At 37.7% G+C, this 23,863-nt stretch overlaps 1 protein-coding gene across 1 annotated transcript; it reads right to left on the bottom strand.

Moving 5' to 3' along the window:
• Positions 1-714: 714 nt before the first annotated feature.
• LOC112502003 (autophagy-related protein 18h-like) lies at positions 715-23,863 on the bottom strand. Its single transcript, XM_025105797.1, has 9 exons — positions 23,463-23,863; positions 10,353-10,787; positions 9,540-9,983; positions 8,001-8,243; positions 7,115-7,894; positions 6,880-7,043; positions 4,907-4,995; positions 4,357-4,839; positions 715-932 (listed from the first exon to the last, which is right to left on the bottom strand). Exons 1-9 carry the CDS (start codon positions 23,643-23,645, stop codon positions 928-930), a joined length of 2,826 nt encoding a protein of 941 aa, XP_024961565.1. The 5' UTR covers positions 23,646-23,863; the 3' UTR covers positions 715-927.

Raw genomic sequence — 23,863 nt, 5'->3', positions numbered from 1 at the left:
TATAGAACCTCTGTTTAGTTGATGGCCTAATATTGGACCATTTATCAGATCATACAAGAACATAATTATAAATAAAAATAAACTAAAAGTACGATCAATCACCCCAAGCTAGTGAACTAGCTTCATTCGCAACATCAAGCGTTCGACCTCGTTTATTTAGAGCTTGTATCAACTTTGAACACAAAAATAAAGTTGGTTAATCTAACAAGCAAAGGTATGTAACATTCCAAAGCTTGATTAAATTCTGATTTAATATTAAAGTAAAATAAAGGCCCAGTCAAATATATTGTTAAACTAGTATGTAGCTCAAACTCGAATATTGAAAACATTATTCAGCTTGATATTATCTTCATGAGCAGAGCCGAAACAAACAACGATTTGACTCACTAAGGGGCCGTTTACCTAATGGCTTACCCGGTAAGCGCTTACTATTAAGAGTCTACACTATAATTTATTTTATTGAGGTTCGATTGTAGTACATCAAAACGTATTTGCAACAATTTACCTGGTAAGCGCTTACCCGGCTAAGACCCCTCATTCTTATCATCGCTCTTACCGGATAAGATTCTTGTCCCTTGCCATGTTCATCCGGTAAGGAAAATTGCCCAGTAATTACTTATCGGGTAAGCGTTTAGTAAACGGCCCCTAACACTCACCACATCACAAGAGGTCAGTCCTAACATCCAGAAGGATTGATGAGCCAACACATAAGTATGACAAAATCAAAGAATGTCCAGATGTTCTAACATTTAATTTGAAAACAAGTAATGTTACACAAATGACTACTACTTACTATACATCATGTACACAAGAATTAGAACAGAGAGAGAAAACCAACAACTGTCCCTCGAGCCACCAAGAAACAACACGGTCACCTCTCAAATCAATCACTGTTGGTTACACTTCCATATCAAACACACATTACCATCAACCTGCAGTTGCATCCACAACCCCAGTTTCAGATCATTACTAAAACAAAAACAAAACCCATGTTATGCAAAGCTTTAGCTTGTGAAAAATGTCGGCCCAGAGAATTTGAAAAAAGAATGACGTGGGGCAACAATACAATTTTCTGAAAAAACGCAGCCAACTTCACTTTGTACTTCCCTTCTAATACAACATTCAAACATCTGCTTAATCTTAAATTTCAAGTCTGATTCATCAGAAGCTGCTCTCTTCTCGGGTTACTTAGGAGATAACCACAGATTTTTGAGACTCATGACAGAAGATCATAAAAGGGTAAGGATGCCCCTTTTCATATATAATGGCTTTAAAAATGAAAGTGAAGTAAGCCAGATGTCAAATTGCGATAACTAGGTCTGGTTATCACCCGAGGTATTTATTATGTGATTATTTGATATGGGAAATATGTGACTAATTGATCATGTGGATACATGCTTACATGAGTCTTATATGTGAGTACGTGTATTTTCATGCATGAAAGTGTATGCATAATTTTAAGTATATGCATATGATATGAATATGCATGAGATGTGATTGTGTGTGCATGAATTTATTGCATGCATGAGTTATGTATGTAGGTTGTATACATGCATATATGTGGTGTGTAACCGCCTTTCCTAATATGGAAAGGTATAAATAGAGGGGGAAGGATGAAGGCAAGGTTTCTTGCCATTTTTGGGAAAATTAAGTAAGAGAGAGAATAATTCTGTGGATTTTGCTTGCTTTTGCTTAACTGAAGATTTGATTCGTATTTGCATTCATCTTCAAATTCTGAAATTTCGTAAAGTGAGTATTTTCAAAACATCCTTTGCATACAATTTGATACTGGTTTTTATCTTTGGAATAATGATATTTTGAATATATTGCATCTTGTTCTTGACCATATTCAACAGCTGGATTAGGACTGTCTCCGGTCACTGTGTTGACCGGATTAGTCATACCCAGACACAGTGTTGTCCGGATTGGGATAGAGGGTTGTTCATTAATGATTATATCCGGACATAGTATTGTCCGGATAGGGCAGGGTCCGATCACTATATTGACCGATGAGTGACCATACCCGGACATTTATTGTCCGATGATAGCATCCGGCCAGTGATACCCGGATTAAGAATTTTGTACGGGTTTGACTAATTTTATGTACGGACACCATATTGTCCGGATAAGGGTGCGTCCGGATAGGGTGATTGCTTAATTGATTGTGTTGTCCGGATGAGGTGTCCGGTTAAGCCTCTCCGGACATGTGTTGGCCGGATGAGCTTGACCGGATACAAGTTGTCCGTACAATATACTTGTTGGTTTGAGTTTTAATATTGGATTTTCACAATTTAACATTTATTTGGGTGTTAAATTTGTTATTGTGAAAACGGTATTTTATATCTTTTTAAAGTGAAAGATAATGTTTCTACCAAGCGTGATGACGTAAGTCTGTTTTGGTATGAAACTATATTTTGGGAAATGTTTTCACCAAGCGTGGTGACGTAAGTCTGTTTTGGTATGAAACTATATTTTGAGAAATGTTTCTTCCAGACGTGGTGACTTTTGTCTGTTCTGGAATGAAACTTGTTTTAAGAGGTAGTTCCCCCAGACGTGGTGATATTTGTCTGTTTTGGCTTGGAACTGGGTGATGTGTACTTCCAGACGTAGTGACTTTTGTATGTTCTGGCAAGTAACCCTGTTTTAAAGGAGGAATAAGGGTGGCATATCAAGGAGAGGTGTACCATGGAATAAGGGTGCCAATGCCAGATGTAGATATTAATATAGCTCTTGTTATTATCACTAATTAGATACAATAGCTCTAAATCAGCATTTCTTTGTGACTTGATGAATTAAAGATATTGTGCTCTATAGAAATAATAATTTAAATGTTATTGAGAAGGGGAAAATGGTTTGTCATCCGAAGCTTTCATTGCCCAAGTTTTCTATCAAGTTTAAATACATACAAAAGGGCTCTGATTGGTCTTATAAAAGGACCAGAAGACCGCTGCTCATGTGAAAAGGCTTTAAATATTTTGGGAATTTTATAAACCCGAAGCTCTGTATGTTTCATACAGAAGCTCTGTATCCTAAATCTATATCATAATTTTATTCTTTAAAACTATCTTTTTCTTCAGAAATAATTATAAACAAAAATTAAGAGTCAGAAGAGCTTTGATTCTATTTTATACATCTTTTAAGCTATGGTAGATTCTTTTGAGTTAGAATCACTAATAAACCAGAAGATCTTTGGTTGAGTATTGTATCACTTAGATACAGAGCCTCTGGTTAGTACAGAGGCTTTGGTCTGTGAAGCCAGAGGAGCCCTGGCCCATGGAGCCAGAGGAGCCCTGGCCCGTTGAGCCAGAGTTCTATATTGAGCTCTGGGTTTTAGAGAGGTGCATTTGGGTCATATGCTGTAGTAATTTGTTGGCTTATATTTTGATTACCCAATCAAATTACATTCTTTTGCTGAAATGCAATTACTTCTGTGTAAAAGATTTTTTATCAGATTTTGGTGTTCATCACCCTACATTTGCAAAGAAGGGATTTACTCAGAAGACCATCTGGTCTAACCCTCATTTTGTGTTTCAAAAATGTGCATTGCAGGAACTGCGGGGTTGTGGGATAAGAAGGGGAAGGGAAAAATGTAATTATTTCCTTGTATGTTATCTGCTTATGAAGATCAACTTGATGATTGCATATTTTGAAGATACATGTTGTCATACATGTGTTAGTGCACGGATTTATTTTGGAATTTTTTCTCATATGTAAATTTTGTACATATAAAAATCTTTGTACTAGTGGGACCTATGTGGTATAAACTATATTTCTTTGAAATTAAATATGTGTTATATGCAAATGTGGAGAATCAAGTGTTATTTTAAGCTATGGTAGATTCTTTTGAGTTAGAATCACTAATAAACCAGAAGATCGCTGGTTGAGTATTGTATCACTTAGATACAGAGGCTCTGGTTAGTAGAACCAGAGGCTCTGGTTGGTACGGGCAGAGAAGCTTTGGTCTGTGGAACCAGAGAAGCTCTGGCCCGTTGAGCCAGAAGAGCTCTGGCCCGATGAGTTAGAGTTCTATATTGAGCTCTGGGTTTTAGAGAGGTGCATTTGGGTTATATGCTGTAGTAATTTGTTGGCTAATATTTTGATTATCCAATCAAATTACATTTTGCTGAAATGCAATTACTTCTGTGTAAAAGATATTTTATCAGATTTTGGTGTTCATCACCCTGCATTTGCAAAGAAGAGATTTACTCACTAGACCATGTGGTCTAACCCTCATTTTGTGTTTCAAAAATGTGCATTGCAGGAACTGCGGGGTTGCGGGATAATAAGGGGAAGCAGAAAATGTAATTATTTCCCTATATGTTATCTGCTGATTAAATTATATGAAGAAATACTCACATTCTTCAGAGAATGAAAACACCCCTCCAAGCATACTGTCGCTATCACCATCTTCCTCGGATTTGCTCCTCTGATGGCGACTATTATTACCATCAACATCAGCCTTTTCTCTAAGTTTAGGAGAAATTTCTTCCTCAGTTGATGGTTTGCAGTACTCTTGCTGGAAATCATGTCCAAACTCTAGCATATCTTCATGCATTGGAACTTCATCAACCATATTCATACTCAAGTCAGAACGGTTAGAACCTGGGTTCGAAGCATCACTAGTCACAATGCTTTCTGAAGACGGAGCAATGGCTACTCCAGGAGATGGGGAATTCATGATTTCTTCAAGAGCGGAAGTTAACACACCATCAACTCGAGCAAAAGAGCTTATCCTATTCACGCTATCATTATTATTTACAGTTGAAGCAAGAATAGGATAAGATTTACGTGGATCCATCTGTTCCATGTTTTGCATGTTCGCAGGTGCCAGTGACGACCCTGATGGAAAAGCATGTTAGATGAGAAACCAAACAAAGCTAACTTGCGTAACAGAAAATCAGCTTACCACGAAAGACTGTAGAATCTTGAGGGAACTTTTCATCGCTGCTATCATTGTTGGAAGAAGAAGCAGAATATCTACCAGCAGCAACGACTCTTCAAAGAAATGACATTAAAGCTTCAGCAGGAAAGAAACTAAATCTTAAGAATGGTCCTGCTAATAAAACCGTATTCTTGCTACTCAAATGAATCAACATGCTTAGGATTTAAATATGTTAAACATGGATCTTCTCAGAATTCCATAAGCCTATGGCCAAGTAAGGAGTCTTGTGTACAAAAGCTTTAAACATATGAACGCATCAACTGAAAGAATCAATATACTTTGTAGCAAATGTCTATTACACTACTGAATCATTTGCTGAATATTTCCCACCCAAAGACCAATTAATACTCACCAGACAGAATTCATGCCCAAAGCATCCTTTGCATGATATTAACTTCGACTATCATTTGGATATTTCCCCTGAACTTCGCAATAATGTTTTATTTGACGTCAATAGTTAAAGAAATTTTCCACAGAGAATGGATTACAGGAGTCCGTAACTTGAACGATTATTTGGTATGCGTAGATATGTTTTTCATTTTTAGAGATGATTTGATCTTGTTAGTGGAAAATATACCATTTAACGTTAATTCGAGTGGCACAAGCTCCATCACTGAATGGTCAGGTTTCATAGTGAGTGCTTCTATGGCAGTTTTATATCAGTCTTGGTCTGTTGGTCATAATCCCAGTTCCTGTTCTAGAATCTAGACAACTCAAAGAAGTTTGTAATCACAGGAGTAAAATCTGCTAATAGAATCTATAGCCATACTGCTCATGATATTTCAGCAGCATTCACAAGTCTAATACTTAGACAAGAAGTACATTTCAACTTTTTCCTAATCAACAAAGTGGTAATAAACAGATCAGCGGAAGATATAAATGAACTCTGAGGGGCATTTGGTTTGGTGGAATGGTTTGGAGGGATTTGGATTTCATGGAAGGATTTGGAATGTTTGATGTGTTTGGTTTTTAGGATTTGGAATGAAATTAAAGTCCATTCTTTAGAAATAACTTGTAAAAACAAATTACAGATAATTATAAAAATAATTAAATTACCTTATTATTGGAAAACAAACGTTTTTAACATATTTTAAAACATTATTATAAACAAATCCTTCAAAACCCCTTGAAATCCCAACAACCATTACGGGATTACAAAATCCCATGTTTGAGGGATTTCAAATAAATTCTAAGATTTCAAATCCGAGCAATCCTGCAAACCAAACACGGAATTAGAATGGATTTGAATTCCAAATTTCCCAAACTCCTTTCCATTCCAGCAAACCAAACGGATCCTCGGGGAACCCTAAATGGTAGTACCACCACTAATGAACATATATATAACATACAACATATATGGCAATATGTATGTGTTTAAGGGGCCGTTTACAAAACGCTTACCAGGTCATTTACCTTACAGGGTGGCGAAGACCGATCCTACCTGGTAGGAGGCATGCCGATGCTTACCCGGTAAGTGAGGAAAAAGACTCTTACCTGGTTAGCGCTTACCAGGTAAGAGACACTTAGCAACAATCCATTTTGATGGCCAAAAATGTTACCTGGTAAGGCTCGGAAGGATGGTGACTCTTGCCAGTAGGCGTTTACCCGTTAAGCGTTTGGTTAGGGCCGTTTACCAAACGCTTACCGGGTCATTTACCTTATCGCATAAGCTTTGCAAGAACCGAGAATCTTATCTAGTAGGAGGCATGGCAACAACTGAGGTTCTTACCCAGTGAGGAAGAACTCTTACCCGGTTAGCGCTTACCGGGTAAGAGACACTTGTCTGGTCCATTTGATAGCCGAGAATGTTATCCAATAAGATAAGAAAGAAAGGTGACTCTTGGTAAACGGCCCTAAGAGTCTAAAGTTACCAATATTATGATGAAGTTGCGACGAAATAAAGAAAATAAATAGTTGAAAGATCCATGTGAGGTTACCGGCCATCGGTCCAACCCGAATGGACCACAGAAGAGCTGTCAAAGACGGGCAGCAAATCTTTCTGCCTAACTTCAACCTCGTGCACTGGGATTGTTTCAATATCAACCTCTCCACCGATATTTAGCTCTTCAGATAATTGTGGCGCCATCACAAAGAAATATATCTGCATAACAGGATAAGATCATAAGCAGTTTTGCAAAATACCAACATAGAACATCACAGATTTGTTAGTACCTTGGACTTCTGCCAAACTGGAACTCTCCCAGACCTCATTTGCACCTCAGCATGGGGAATCCAACGCGATCGTTCTTGGTGTTTAATTGAATCTTTCTCCACAGTAATATCTTCATCATCAGAACTAGTCATGACAGTTGCTGCTGGATTGTGTCCCCTAGAAGCCGCCCCACCAATAAACTCCTCTCTTTCTGGCCAACCTGTTCTGCGGCAAACATCCCACCATTGAATTGGTTCGACTTTCACCCGCAAGTCTTCATCTTGAGCCTGCCCCTGTGAAGCTGTCCCCACCCTCAAAAAATATTCGCCTTGCTCTCTCCCTATAGAAGGCAACAACTCATATTGAATCACGTAACCAGATGGAGTGTATACCAGCAGGTGCTTTAAGATATCGGCATTTGAGACAGCAGGTTCTGCATTGTGACGCACAGAACTGTGGAAAGTGGCTGCAATGACACCAGGTGGCGCAGATACCCTTCCTGATGCAGCACCGCTTACTGTATTGATCCACCCAAAGTTATTTTTTATTCTGCTAACCACAGACAGAGTGATCGCTGCTGGGGCAGGTGGTGATAACGATTGATCTTTCATGAAAGACGAAGTAAACCACCAAGGTACCGAGACAAAAGCTGAGAGTGTTCGGCCAATGCTTTTGGAATTTTGCAACTGAATACCAGTCTCACCACCAAAAGGAGAAAATAAGAAAATATGGCATGTGCCCCTAGATGAAACTATGGCTATCCATTGACTATAGTTACTAAAACAAATGTCTTGTATCACCTGTTAAAGAAACAAAAAGGCTAGATCACCAAATAATCAATCTGACGGCTCAAATTCTGGAAGGAAAAAAACAGAACAAGCAGAGAAAAAAAGAGCGAAAACACACAGCAGAAGTCATTCCACGATGGAGCTTGTAAAGATGCACATGAGCAGAATTCCAATCAAAGTTCCGGGATCCTGATTCGTTTTGCGAGGACGGAAGAATTCGAAAAATATTGATATTGTTCCCGTGTACTGATGCAGTGACCAGAAGAGTCCCACTCGGATCAAAGCATAGTGCAGATATGGGACTTGTATGGGCCCTAAATTGTGAAACAACGGCTCTAGATACAAAATCTTTAATCACAACCTGCAATGATACGCTTCAAATAAGAACTTATATTGCATGAATGATTCTAACTGTTAATTAAACATCAACAGTCCTTTAGGATATTGATCTCCAGCAAGATTATGTCATCCTACATCGACTTCCATAAAAAGGTTTACATCCGGAAATAATTATGTAGAGCTAGAAAGTACTGAATTTAACTTGGAACAAGCCATCCACACTTGGTGTACCAAGGTGCCACCATGCACGCACAATTTACTAAAATTGAAAAAATGTAACATGGTCCATGGATACACCTCAGTTGAATTGGTGAGGCTCCAATTCGCCTCGGAAACTCATATGGCTGTCAGAAACAGCTTGACTTTGTCTTAGGGTCTTAATAGGTTTAAGTAATGATTTCAAGGCTTCAAACACTTCCAGGTTCAGGAAGAAAACACAACACGTCAAATAATTTAGAATTTTACCTTCTCTCGATTTCTTCACTCATTAATACTCGTCCCCTCTGCTCGTTATTACTACTACATATCTACTATCATCTCTATTTCCTTTCCGTTTCTTGTTCAATTTTTCTCAATACTTGTAATTGTCTGTGTGTTAGTGTCCCGTGGCATTACAGTAGAGTTTGATAAGCAAGTAGTTTGACAGATTATTTTGTATGAGTTCAAATAATATGATTATGTTTACATGTTTAACACACACATAGATATGTGTGCTGCATGGCCTCATCCACATTTTATATGTTTTAAGTGATAGATCCATACACCTAATACAATCACATTTCCATCCTTCCTAGCTATATGTATACCACAAAAGCAACTCTCACATTGGTATTTTTCCACATGGGCCATATAAAGATTTAATGGTACTGTTGAGAGCAAAGTGCAACTCTTAATCCACATTCATTTTGATAGTCAACCATCTACAAGAATAGCTGAGGACTTAACAAGTGTGTGTCTATCTTAAACACTTGATATAGCATCATTAGCTGTGCATGAGAGCTCGCTTTTGTGTTTTTTATACTAAAATACCAGAATAATGCAGCTAACAACACAAAGCCTCGAAAAAGAACAAGGAAAGTAAAAAAGAAAAAGAGAATCTCATTGCTATATTACATAACTCGTCAGATGTTTCTTCAAATTCGAGATACATAATGTTTGTCAAACATCCAAAAAGACAAGCAGAAAATATGAGATGTCTTGCATGACTGAAATCAATTTTTCATTTTCCTGTCAAACACGTGCATTTAAGTGCAAGTAAAATCCAATAGTTATATATTATTTAATTGAATACTGAAGTATCAAATTACAGAACTCTTACCATTCCAGCATTAGCATTTTCAGTTGAATGAGCCACAGCCCTACCAGCTTTCCGGCTAGAGTTTGATGAAATGGGAGAGCTGGAACCATCAGGGAGAAGCTCATGACAATACTTTGACAAAGTTCTGTAGCTCATGTCTCCCAGATTAATGAGCCCAGTAGCCAACTGCTTGCTGGATTCCATGGCATATCGAGCCATCAAACTTCCACTGCCAGGTGAGGTTGAAGGACTTACACCTGGGGAAGGGCTTAGATTTTGAGGACTTAGGCGTCCCGTGTTTGTTAACAATGGATTGTTGGAAGCATAAGCCAACCACCTAGGCCCCACAGTCATTGGCCCATAACCAATATTAATCCCAGAGAGTCCTTGTCCTCCCAACTGAGATATTGGATAAGTGAGCACGCTAAATTTGTTTTCAAGAGTATGTGCGTCAAAGCAATATATCTGCCATGAAAAGTTAACATAAATGACATGAGATCATATTGCAAGCTAATCTGATAGTATACAGGTTTTGGAGTCTTGTAGCCATCTAAGGTCGACGCTTATTTAATACATCTGCTTAATAGTTCCATGACATTCCTTTAAAATTAAAGAAAAATATAATTTTAATATGATCCATGCCTTTTCTAGAGATCACTTTATTGCATCAATCCGAACTCAAGGTTAACAAAAAGTGAACTTCGACAACTATACTCAGCACAGCTCCTTTCTCAAACAAGTTGGGAACTGAATTAGACATAAAATGACAGAAATTTCATAAGTGAAATCAGGAAACCAAGATAAATTTAAAAATCAATATAGATGGGTACTTACTTGTGAAGCAAGACCTACAGCGACTATCCGTGGACTGCATCTAACCATATACACAGTAGACCTGAATCTCAAAACATGAACATAACTGTGCGACCTTAACGAGTAAAACCGAACAGCTCTAGAAGAGTACGTGGAATTTTCCAACTGAGATTCATCTCTCTCATTATATGACAGACCTGAAAGCCTTGCCTCTTCACTAGCCACAACCAATAGCAAAGGGTGTGACATCTTGAATCCTTCATGACCCTCAGACTTTTCAGGCATTGGCTGTATTTGTAGAAACGTGACTGGATCATCACGAGTTGAAACCAATTCGCTGAATTTAGAACCATCATCGACATCAAGTACTTGAAATCCATTAGCGTAACCAAGTAGAAGGACATTCTTGATGGTTGATGGACTAAGCTCGAGTCTATCAAAGCAAGACCACAGGACCTGTTCGAGCAAATATATATTGGGTGCTTATTATACACATGATGGAATATAGAACCAGAATTTATAAATGCAGACATATACTATATACAACAACAATGTCTAGTAAAAGATGTAGTGTCTGGAACAAATTTAGGTTTACTATGATTAAACCACTGAAACAACCTAACACCATGCCTGATATATCATACATCTATCTTCTAACGAGCCTCCTCAAGTGTGATCATACATATCAATCATGCACACTTGCCAAAAAAAAGCAAATCTTTAAAACTAAAGCCCTAATGTTCCAAACTTGAATAAGTTATCTCTTTCCCATATTCTGATCACACAGGAAAAACAGAGTGCAAAATAGCGATTCCTTTTGCATTAGCCGCAATCAAAGAAAACGATGCAGTGAGATAGGAAAAGAACAAAGCACAAACAAACAGACTGAAGCATCAGAATAAAAACCAAACATACCAGGTATATCACACTCAAAAGTAGGGTCAGGGAAACTTTGGCCACAAACTTTTGAGGATCTAAGTGTAATTTTTTACAAACTAGAATTTTGTGACAAAGAGAACAGTAACAAATTTTATGGTTTGATTTCAATTAGAAGTTTAAAAGAGAGGGCCAAGTGAAACTGCTTGTGCGATGATAGCCAAATGGCAATAGCCATTGCACACAGTGCGTACATGCCACAAGCAAGGGGCCACATCACAACCTGTTGGAAAAGAAGAAAATTCTTAAGAGAAAGGAATTTGTAACAATCATCCTGCTGATGTTTAGGAAAGAACTTTTATGTTTAGAAGTTTGTCCAGCAAGTTAATTGCTCTAAATTATGTGGTTTCCTTGTTACCTTTGTAATATAAATCTTGTACATCCATGTGACGAAAATATAGAAGTTCTCAAAAATTTCAACTCTCTCGTTGTCTCATGGTATCATAGCTAAACGATCTCTGTTGGCTAAGTTTGGATCTATGATCTTCTTGTGTTGATCATTGTTTCTGTGTCTCGTTTGGATGGTAATCATCTTGTTCTTTGTTTTTTGATAACCAACAATCCTCGATAATGACAGGTTCTACCGAATCTTCTGCCACTCATCAATCTCAAAACCAAACTTCATCCTCTCTCCTATTGGCCGAAATCAATTCCTCCCTCCAAATTACCCAACATAAGCTCAATGGATCGAACTTCCGTGAATGGTTCCAAGTTGTTCTACTCGTTATTAGAAGGAAAGGAAAGATCAGCTACCTTACAGGAGAAACTAAGGCTCCAGACAAAAAGGATGATCATTACAAAGTATGGGAGGCGAAAAAACTCCATTGTCATGGCATGGCTTGTCAATTCAATGACCCCAAATACTGGCAAAACCTATTTTATAACATCGCCCTGAAATATAGAAAGCCGTTCAACAGATGTACTCTAATCTTGAAAACACCTCACAGCGTTTAGAGATTCAATCGTCTCTTTGTAATATCAGCCAAGGAAAAAGGTCTGCAACCGTCTACAATGTACTAACGGAATTATGACCGGAGATGAACAACATATATGAGTTATGTCCTCAAGCCGGTACTCATTATGCCTGGATGCTCGAAAAGGACATAATCTTTGATTTACTTCACGGTCTCAACAAGGAACTAGACGAGGTTAGGGGTAGAGTTCTTTGTACCAAACCTCTGCCTTCTCTTAAAGAAGTGTTTGCAGAAGTCCGATGAGAAGAAAGTCGAAAAAGGTGATGCTGCAAACCCCAAGGATCTGTAGATCTGCCCTTGCTACCTACAGATATGAAGGACAAAAGAATGCAAAACCCAAAAATGTCAAGGCCTGGTGTGACCACTACAAGAAATTGTATCATACAAAGGACCAATGTTGGGATCTACATGAAAAGCCTCCAAACTAGACTCCTCAAAGGCAACAATCAGTGACTACATTTGCTCATGTTGCGGAGACCTCTATAGAAAATATCTCGCCTCCAAGCCCCTTTACAGTCGCCCAAATGGAGGTACTGAAAACCCTCTTGCAACCTACTGATGCTTCCTCTACTCCAGCAGGTAATGAGGAGCACCAAGATAAGTATATTCTATCATCTTTCTTAAAAGGAGGATTTTTGAAGGATGGATCGTAGATATTCACCGGTGCTTCTAATCATATGACAGGAAACATAAATTATTGAGAGACTTCAAACCAACCACCAACTGTATACGAAAAGGTTACTTGTGTAAGTGCCACTAAGAATGTTATTTATGATGAGTTAAAACTGAATTCAGTTTTATATGTGTCAAAATTACATCTTAACTCACTATCAGTTACCGGACTAAAGGATCAAGATTTGTGTAGTAACTTGTGTTCCTACACATTGTGAATTTCAGGAGCGGTCTTGAGATTATTGCCATTGCTAAAAAAACCCCACAATCTATACTTCCCTGGTTCTCCTTATAAATCTTATCAACAAAAACATTAGACTCGGACATAGTAGAAAAAGAAAAATTCATTTATGGGTTTCAATGTGAAAGTTGTGTTCTTCCAAGTCCCTTTTGCCAACCACGCGAGCTGCAGGTCCCCCATCTAGAATGCTACCCTAGTCTTCCATCTCCACGTACTGCTATCAGAGGTCATGTCCTCGAACATGGTGGGAAAATGCCTAAGACTACCATGTCCATCCTTAATTTCTCATTGCACGTCCTCCTCGGCCTTCCCCTCCTCCTCACCCCCTCAAGTCACACTTTTATAAGTCTTACTAGCAAAAAGTTATTGAGCTAGGGTTTGTAACAAATTAAAAGAATTCTAAATTGTACTTGTGGAGAGTACGAGGGTTTGTAAAGGGTGTTTGTTTGTGTTATTGAAAGGCTTGTACATGTATACAGTTTGAGCATTAGTATAGTTGTTCTTAAATTGTAGGTGATTATTGCTACTATTCCAAGTTATGTTTGGTTCTTTACGAGCAACTCCAGCCCATCTTAATATTGTTGAGTACTTTTTGAACATAATCATTTTATTTTCATCAGTATTAAGTTAATGAACCATGATGGTTTGCATTAATTTGACGACATGATTTTGGATTCCACGTCCATCGAGCATCATTAGAATTTTAGTAGATTGAATATTAAATACCAAGTGGCCAAGTTAGTTGTTAAGTGTCGAAACATGTCAAATAGTTACATGTTATTTGATGGCTTGATGACCGGAATAACTCACTTGTTTACCTTCTTTGAATTGGTTGGAAGCTTGGAGCACACACATTCTTACATGATATTGTTTATTGTCATTTACTCATTTTACACTTGATTGCTTCATTCTCATGTTGCTACAGCTATTGGGTTCAATTGTTAACTAATTTGCTTTCAAGCTAGTATCCAAGTGGTTCTTTGTTGAATTGACTATTAGACAATCAAAGTATTAGATTTTCATCAATTATCCCTCCATGGCTTGTATTTACTATGTGTACACAGTGAGACAAGAATAAAGCAAAAATAAATAAGCTAGAAAAGCATAACATACTTACCTCAATATTACACAAGTCCTATACATAAGTTGAAACTAAGTACAAGTAACACTTCTAAAGTTGGAGCATGGAGATATGTGATGTCTATGTTACTGCACATTAAATCAATACATAGGGTAGCATATATTCTATAAAGACTTGCAGTTATTGTGGTCAGGGGAGGGGGTTGGAGTGGTCGAAGGTGGGTTGAGGAAGAGTAGAGAGCCGACAGCTAGACATCAAAGCCCTAGATTAGATAAGGGGGGCTCTTTTAGGGGTAGCCGGTAGTAGTTTTGGTGCAAAGGGTCTTTTGATTCACTTACTTGATCTAATGTTTTGCTACACTACATCTTTAGGTTGTTTAGTTGTTCCGTACCTCCATGTATGCCTTTAGTGTCCCTACATGTTTAAATTATTTCTCAAGGTGTTTATCATACTCGCTGGCTGTATTTTTTCATGCCTCCTTTCCCTACATTGTCTCAAGCTCTCCATTAACTAAATACTTCATTTGTTGCACTTTTTATAGGTCAAAATCCCCCCCAAATCTGCAAATTCTTTTCCACAAACTTTTTGGCAAGCCAAGGATCTTCACGAAAATAGCCTCTCTACTCCTTGAACTAGAGGAAAGATTTGCGTACATCTTACCATCCACATAACGTACTTTGTGTGCAACTATGTTCATTTGGTTTGGTTTGTTTGATTGTTTTAGAGAGAATGACAAGATGTCCAAAAATCGATACTAGATTTGAGTGTAAATGGGATAGGCTGGATGATCATAAGATCTTCTATGACACCACAACATGATTAGCTATAACATGATGATGTGCTTCGTCCTCTCGTGAAAGATCTGGTTATTGGTTATGCGAATCACAAAAAGATTATCGCAATATAGCCTCTTTAGTTTAAAAATAGAACGCCCGATCTCCACAACAGTCGTTTGGTACCACATTATTTCACAAGTGTCAATCATGAACCATATAAGTATTTTGATTCTATGCTTGAATAAGAGACTAGGTTATTTCTTGTTTTCCCATAAAATTACATTCCCATCTACCATCTACACAAAATACATCATGTGGCGGACTTCAAGTAATAGATCTTTCTAATATGTTTTTGAGATAGTAATTCCACCTTCCAGCTTGTCTTTATTTTCTTATTTTCTAGAGTATCATATGTTGAATACAAGATACTTCACCCTCCCTCACCCCAGAGCACCTTTGAGATACCTCATATTACATACCCAATGACAATTGATATAAATCGGCTCACAAGCTCACAAATCAATATACAGACGTGTAACAATGAGATGATTGAGTTTTCATACTACTTTATTGCATACTTTTAATCGATTAGTGACTTACCATCCTCAATCAATATTCCCCAAAACTAGGTCATTGATAATTCTTAAATTTGCACCCAAGGAGATAACTTAGAGACTCAAGATACGATGTGTCACAAAATAAGATCCAGTGGTGCAATTCATGCTCTATCCCTTGAAAATAAGTATGGGTCATCAGATATGACTCACATAGAACTAGTTGCCCATACAACGCTTCAAGGAGTGAAGACTTTTCAAGCCCAATCCAAATACTAACACACCAATTACAAGAGCTCGAGCTAGAAGTACTCATGAACAGTATTTAGAGAATTAATGTGTGAAGTTGATGGTTAAACTGAGGTAATAAATAGAACATTATCGGCTTTGTTGTGTGCCATCATAAAAAAAGAACTTACAAGAATAAAAAGATTGCTTGCCACATGTTAAATTTGCATTTAATGGATCTATTATTCGACTTCCAAATTTTCTCCATTTGAGATTGTTTATGGTTTTAATCCTCTAACTCCGAGGGATTTGTTATTGTTACCTTTTGAAAAAGCAATTGGAAGGGTGGAAGAAAGTTGAATATGTTAAGCAGATATCATGAAAAGGCAAGACAAAACATTAGAGTGCCAGAATTGAACAATACATCGAATCAAGGAAGAAAGAAAGTAAATTTTTAGCATGGAGATTGGTTTTTTCTTCACATGAGGAAAGAAAGTTTTCCGGTGCAAAGACGTTCCAAATTGTCACCATGAGAAGACGGACCACTTTGAGTTGTGAAAAAACTAATAATGCATGCAAGCTTGAACTTCCAAGCGAGTATAATGTGAGCTCTACTTTCAAGGGGTGTTTGGTTGGGGATATTAAGGGGTAAGAAATAAGAATTATAATGAAAAATGTGGTTTGGTTTGGTTTGGTTTGGTTTGGTTTGATATAATATAATTGGTCCATTATCCCGACACTAATTAATTTCCAAATCTGATCAAATTAGGGGAATGGAAATTTTATTCCTGTTCCCATTCTTCTGCATTCCCATTTTCATTTTCTTTCTCATTCCTTAAAAAGAACTAAGCACCTCCTCAATGTTACTGATCTAAGTTTGTTTGATGTAGCTGATGAATTGAGGACAATTCTTTTCAAGAGAAGGGGAATGATGCAATCATGGAAGCTACACAAGTTGATCAATCATGGAGTGAAGAATTTTCAAGCCCAATCCAAATACCTGGCGAACCAATTACAAGAGCTCGAGCTAGTAAGATTCGAGAAGCACTCTTGAATGTGATTCACTAAATAATGTGTAAAGTCGAGGCATGGAGGAGCATTAAAGATGAAGTTAACAAATATTTGAAAGATTATGCTTAGCGGCTCGCAAGACTGGTCACAAGTTTCATGCAAATATGCCCAAGCCAAGTCCAAGATCCAATTTTTTAAGTTCTATTATTAAACTTTCGTTTTCTAGTAATCAAGTATTATTAGGAATGATCATGTTAAGAGATATAGTTGGATCTTATTTAGAAAAATATATTTTTAGAAAAATTCTATAGAAATCTCAATTCTCTTAAATTTTGGAAAGGATTAGTAGATTTTAAAAGGGGAATGGTATCCTACCTTTATGGAGGTGATAGTTTCCTATTATTGATAGGTTTACTCTTTATTTATAGGACCTTATGTAACCTTCCAAGGCATTGACAAATTTAATAAAGTTTTAAGAACTTATTAAGCTTCAAGAATTGTGTTTTTGTTGTTCTTGACACATCAATCGATAAACCAACAATTGATGGTGGCGTCTTTCAACTATACCAAGGCTTGATCCCCTTTTGTTGGGAATTGGGTTGAGGTCTCGTTCCACCTTCTCATGTGATTCCAAAGTTCGAATTCTTGCACCAAGCTTCATGTTTGATTGAAGTCTTGGGTCAAGTAAACCAATCCTACTTGAATAGAAAATTGCAATTTTGGGTTCACATTATGATGCTACTTCAAAATAACACAAATTAATCTTTGATCCACATATACTTCCTCAAGAAAATCAATCCAAATGAGCAATATAGATTCGAGCATATGTCATTTTTTTTGAACGGGAAACCAGGCAATTTTATAAACCAATAAAAGGAAGACAGCGAGACAAACGATCGACAAAACGATTGACCAGCATCAGCAAAACGGGAAACCATATGTCATTTTACTAATTACTACAAGAGATAAATCCTCCTCATAACGGTCCCCATACCTAAGCTTAGTCGTTAGCTTAGTTTTAAAAAGCGCGATGCGGTCCAATGCGTTAAGGGTCCCGAAAGCCGATGCGTGATGCGTGATGCTGATGCGCTCGCATCACGCACGTGATGCGCCCGGTATTCAAAAAATATTATATAAATTAATTCTACATATCAATTTCTACCTTAAAAATACTTACCTATCAAAATACTTCATTTATAACATAAAGTAGTTAAAAAAGTGGCATTAGAATCTTAAAAAGTTCGTAAATCAGAATAACAGAAGTACATAACACAGAAACTACTACCATGAAGAACACAATTACACAAGTAAATGTCTAATAGTCCTAATCCCTAAACTAAATGACCAACCAAGTGACCAACCAAGTGACCAACTAATACTCCCCAAGATCAGCATCATCAAACCCCAACAATGGGTTCATCTCCCTCATCATTATCAAATCCTGCAATATCTGCTTCCACCTCAACTTCATCATCTTCATCCTCAAGAGCATGTTCTTTTCCTCTAGCACTTCTAGCTCTTGATGGACCCGACCCATCATCGTTTACTCTCCGGCTCCCTCTTGATGCTCTAGTGAACTGAGGAGTCTCATATGCCCCAGAAGCTCTACCTACGTCATCCCACGTAAGATCATCATCAATAAATACCAAATCATCATCTTCATCATCATTGTCCATCCTCCCCATCAACCACTCATTACTTCCATCTATGTCTTCTAGGATGATAGGATCACTACTTCCCTCCTTATATCTACGTTGCAAGGCACGATTGAATTTCACATAGACCATGTCATTCAATCTTTCTTGTGCTAATCTATTCCGCTTCTTGGTGTGAAGCTGTCAAAAGTTTAATTGGATATTAGTTGATATATATAAAATCAGATACCGAATTTATAATGTCATGTACGACACTTACATGTTGAAACACACCCCAATTTCTCTCGCAACTTGTAGCACTACAAGTAAGACTAAGAACTCGTATAGCAAACTTTTGCAAGTTGGGAGATGAAGATCCAAATGTTGTCCACCACTCCGCTATAAGGAACAAATATTTAAAAAGTAAAATATCCATAGCGTGTAAGTAACTAAGTATAAAAATATATTTTCAATTTAAGATGATTACCTGGTGCCATTGCCTTCCTTTGCCTAATAGCCGCATTTCTACCAAATAGTCCTTCCGCATTTTGATACTTGCCTAATTCTCTTAAGATTAGGTCTTCTACTTGAGGACTTGGAGCCAATCTTTCAATGCAAGAATGTAAACCTTCCATGACTTCTTCACAACTTACAACCCTTTGTGCATTGTCATAAAAGGTAGACGGGTTTAGGTAATGGCCCGCGGCATGCAATGGTCGATGGAGTTGACATTCCYAYCGATTATCAAYTATTTCAAATGCTTTCTTGTAAAGGTCCTCTTGATTGGGAAAGCTTTTAGCAATAGCCTCCTTAGCCCTATCCATAGCTTCATAAATATAACCCATGGCCGGCTTTCTTTCCCCGTCAACTAACCTAAGAACACTAACAAGAGGGCCCGTCAACTTGAGAGCATACACAATATTTCTCCAAAACGTCTCTTGTAAGATGTAGGAGTGCAACATCTTTCCCTTTGGTTCAYTTGACCATTTGCTATCCATCCATTCTTGAGAAATAACCATCTTTCTCAAGTTATTCTTCTGTTTGTGAAATTGAAGAAGAGTGATAAAAGATGTAGCAAATCTTGTGATTGCGGGCCTATGCAAGTTCCTTTGATTCGTGAACTTCCGCATCAATTTCACTAGACCAACAAAGTTGTATATGTATCCATTGGTGAACATTGCCTTCTTCAAACAACTTTTCACCCGAGGAATTTGTTTCCCGATATCCTCTAACATAAGATCTATGCAATGGGCAGCACATGGAGTCCAATAAAGATGATTTCTCGTAGCTTCTAGCATCTTCCCTTTAAGTTTAAAGTTTAAAATAAAAATATTAGGTGACAAAATACATAGTATTATTATTACATATATAATATTATTAATATATAAATTATAATTAGGAATAGACTAAAATAGTAACTCATACCCGCTTTAACGTACGCAGATGCATTATCGGTGATCACTTGGACTACATTTTCTTCTCCAACATCATCCACCATTTTATCAAGAATCCCAAACAACAAATTTGCATCTTTAGAGACATCGGAAACATCCATAGACTTCACAAATACAGAACCCCTTGGAGAGTTCACCATGAAGTTAATTATGTCTTTTTGGACAACCAAATCACGCCATCCATCCGATAAAATAGAGCAACCTTTTTGGGCCCATTCCTTTTTATGTTCCTTTACTTCTTCTTCAACGGTTTTTACTTCTTGGTTGAGTAAAGGGACTCTTAGCTCATACATGCTTGGTGGTTTCATTCCGGGCCCAAATTGGCCAATAGCTTCAATCATTACACTAAAGCTATCATAAGTAGCGGCATTAAAAGGAATGCCGGCATCATAAAACCACCTTGCTATTTGCGTACAAGCGTTATCCCTTAACTCCTTTCGAACCACCGCATTTATGGTTTGTTGTATCCCTCCTTTTCCATCTTTTTTACCTTTGATCACGTCTTCAGGATTAGGAGTGAAGAACCTATCTAGGGGACCTTTTTGTCTCGGTCTTTTTCGTGTGGGCACCTTACTACTACCACCTTCTATTTCAACACAGTCATCGTCCTCTTCACCAAGATCATAATCATCCGAATGCAAGTAACTTGAGTTCATTATATTCTCCACCTTCGCTACTTCTTTTTTCTGCATATAAGACTTTATTTCTTCTTTTACATGTTCTGGACAATTTGGACAACTAGTAACAGCTGATAGACCTCCAATAAAATGCCATTTTAAACGATATACACCACCCTTGACTACTTTACCACAAAAGTGGCAAGTGAAATTGTTCCTACATTTAGGATCTTGAGTTCCATATTTTCTACCGGGGTCACCTGATGAAGTGTTTGAATTTGAACTCGCAATACGTTCCAATTCCGACATTCTGTAAGTTGGTCGACTACTGCTGCTGCTGGTGGTATGACTATCGACTATTGCTGCTGCTGCTGGTATGACTATCGACTACTGCTGCTGCTGCTGGTATGACTATCGAGTATCGCTGCTGCTGGTATGACTATCGAGTATCGCTGCTGCTGCTGGTATGACTATCGAGTATCGAATACTGCTGCTGCTGGTATGACTATCGAGGACCGCTGGTATTGACTATCGAGTATCGACTACTGCAGTACTGTTGTCGGCTTCTAAGTTCTATCGATTAGGTCGCTTCGCTACTCGCTAATCGCTAACAGTCAGTCCACGTTCTATCGCTAACAGTCACCCAAGGTTCTATTTTACATAACCAAGAAGCCCAACTAAAAAAAGCCCAACTAAAAAGCCCAAGTAAACACTGAAAAAGGGAGCCCAAAATGCAACATACATGATGCGTTGATGCCTAAGTGATGCACGCATCGTGTGATGCGTAGGTGATGCGTTCGCATCATGGAATCGCATCGCATCAGCCTCTTTGATGCGTTCTGTCCAGCGCATCAGAGCGCATCGCGCATCAGAGCGCATAATGCGCGCATTTTTAAACCAAGGTCGTTAGCAAGAACATGATCTTTTTGGCCACAAAGAGAACAATCTATATGCAATTTGATCTAATATTTCCAACCAATATGTTGACATTTCCTTGGTGAAAGAGATTGAAAACCTTTTAAACATTTCAATTCAAAATAAATGTTATTGAGCCTGTTTAGGAAAGCTCACTTTTGGTCTTTGACCCATGCTACATGTAACAAAAGAATTATCAAGTGAAACATTTAAAGACCAAAAGAAACTTGCCAAAAACAAAATGAATTTGATAGAATAAATTATCTCCCTTTTGTCTTCCTAGGTGTACTCCTATGTGTCTCTAACTAGCAAAGTTCTCAAAGTTTTGTGTCAGTCCAACACTCCAACCTAAATTTCTTCAATATTGAAAGAAAGGAATAGCTAACCAAACAACAAAAGGATCACTTAGATAACCAGCTTGTTCCTATGAACCAGTTCACCGACAAAGTCTCCTAAGGTCATGTCTTATTGCGAACAAATGTCTACGCTGATATGTCTCAGCAGTAGAGGTGTGGGTGTGATCTGTATATGTGAGGTTCGAGGTTTGAGCCTGGGCACCCTTCCTCCGCAAATCAAAACAAGGAGATCCTCCAAACAAAGTAATAAATACCAAACAAGTTGAAGGACAAGAAAAAGAATGGGGAAAGTATAACATCGCTTCTTTTTTTCTAACAACGACATCAGAGTTCAAACAATACCGTAAGTGTTCTTTCAAGTCCTTCCTTTCATGTAATCTATGAAGCATACATGGACGGAAATCATGATAACATACATAAACGAAACTAGTGTTCGCCATTCCTTCTTTACTTAAAATGTATATAAGTTCAATAAGATTGACAATCTTAAAAAGATATAGACGTAATACAAAGTCTCATCCTATGGACTATCTTTTACCTTACATTGAAATGTCATTCACAAAAGTAGCACTCATAGCATCTGTATACTGCCTAGCAAGCGAAATCAAAAATATCTCATAGCAGCAATTTCTTTTTAAGTTCATAAGCATACATATCCATGCACATGTAACTTATCCTATAAATCTTACGGTTTTATGTAGTATATATGAATCTTCGAGGCTGCAAACAAAATGGCATCTCTACCGCTTTTCATTAATCCATCACAAGTTAACTCCTTTCTTTCACTTAGGAAAGGAATTACCATCTATGTTGCAAGGACACAGTAACATGATACATGGACAAGAAGTGTGGCCATTTCAAAACATTGGACACACAACACATTACACACACAAGCAATGCAAATTTTAAGAAAGAAGACGTGAAATACTATATCAAAGAAGAAGCACCAAGAGAGACGACTAGCTACCACCAAGAAATACCCAACACCTCACTTTGACTCTCCACTGCCTCCTCACTTGTGAAGAAGCAATTTCATTTGACACCACGGATCCTTTTTTTTCTCACAGGAATAGGTTATAAGTTTCAGTTACAAATTTTACTTTCAGCAGTAATTAGCTAGAATTTTGTCTCTATCTTTTTTCTTATTTTACACATAAGTATGAGTTCAATCCAAAACTTCCCTAGTTGTACCCCAAGTTCCAAATTCACTCGTATCAATTCTCAACAATTCAAGCATATGATCAAAGTGACTCCCTGCCACACCCTAAAAAACTGCATCCTCATTCCTCAAATAATTCTGGAGTCCCAAAGGTGTAATCAACCCGGTTGCTTTTGAGACTAGCATAGAAAAGACCACCATCTCCAGAACCACAAAATATATCAACCCTAAATGTAAGGAAAGATCCATTTTTCTCATCCACTAGTCTCGATTTCATATTTTAGTGTCTCATTTTTCACTAAATTATACTTTCTTTTCTTTTATTTGAATTTCATCTTGAAAAGAAATCTACGGACAATTTTCCACGGTATATACTCAAAGTAAATAAAAATACACATCAAATGAATTACAAGCAAGCCTATTAAAACGGAAACAAAAAATTTAATCCTTATCCTCAAGTAATACAGTGAAATACATTTAAAGAAAAAGCGAAATCAATCAACTAAATAATCGATCGTTTAACCTGGTCTTTCCGAAGTTCGTCGGAGGAATCGCCGGAAACCGATCCAGAAACGGAGGCTCCAGCGGACCTGACGTTTGAAGAGACGGTCTTGATATAGGAAGAAATGAATCTGAATGAATTAGGAATTAAGCCATTGGCGTTGTCATGTTTATCATTATCAGCGTTGTTTTGGTTTCTCCTCATAATACTAATCGACTACTTGTAACTTTTACCGGCACCCGTCTACCACCGCGTCCTCCTCCACCACCCACCACCAAGCGTTGAAGAAGATTCACAATAGAATAGGGCATCAAATAATGAACTCCACCGGAAAAAAAAAACTTGCAAGAACACGCCGGAGATTACAGCGGTCAGAGATTTTCAAAGAGTTTGTTGGGTTTGACCTTCACAGCGACGGTTCC

Source organism: Cynara cardunculus, unplaced genomic scaffold (assembly GCF_001531365.2).
Source record: "Cynara cardunculus var. scolymus isolate 2C unplaced genomic scaffold, CcrdV1 Un_Scaffold_819, whole genome shotgun sequence".
Classification (NCBI taxonomy): domain Eukaryota; kingdom Viridiplantae; phylum Streptophyta; class Magnoliopsida; order Asterales; family Asteraceae; genus Cynara; species Cynara cardunculus.
The sequence above is the reverse complement of the archived record's forward strand: the minus strand, read 5'-3'. Positions and strand labels throughout refer to the sequence as shown.

Excerpts from the sequence above, each read along its gene's own strand:
- LOC112502003 (XM_025105797.1), bottom strand. The coding sequence starts at position 23,645 with ATGAGGAGAAACCAAAACAACGCTGATAATGATAAACATGACAACGCC. Across the intron at positions 8,244-9,539 it reads AAAATGCTAATGCTGGAATG|GTTGTGATTAAAGATTTTGT; the intron begins GTAAGAGTTCTG and ends GTATCATTGCAG. Across the intron at positions 4,996-6,879 it reads TCGGGTTGGACCGATGGCCG|AGTCGTTGCTGCTGGTAGAT; the intron begins GTAACCTCACAT and ends ATTTCTTTGAAG.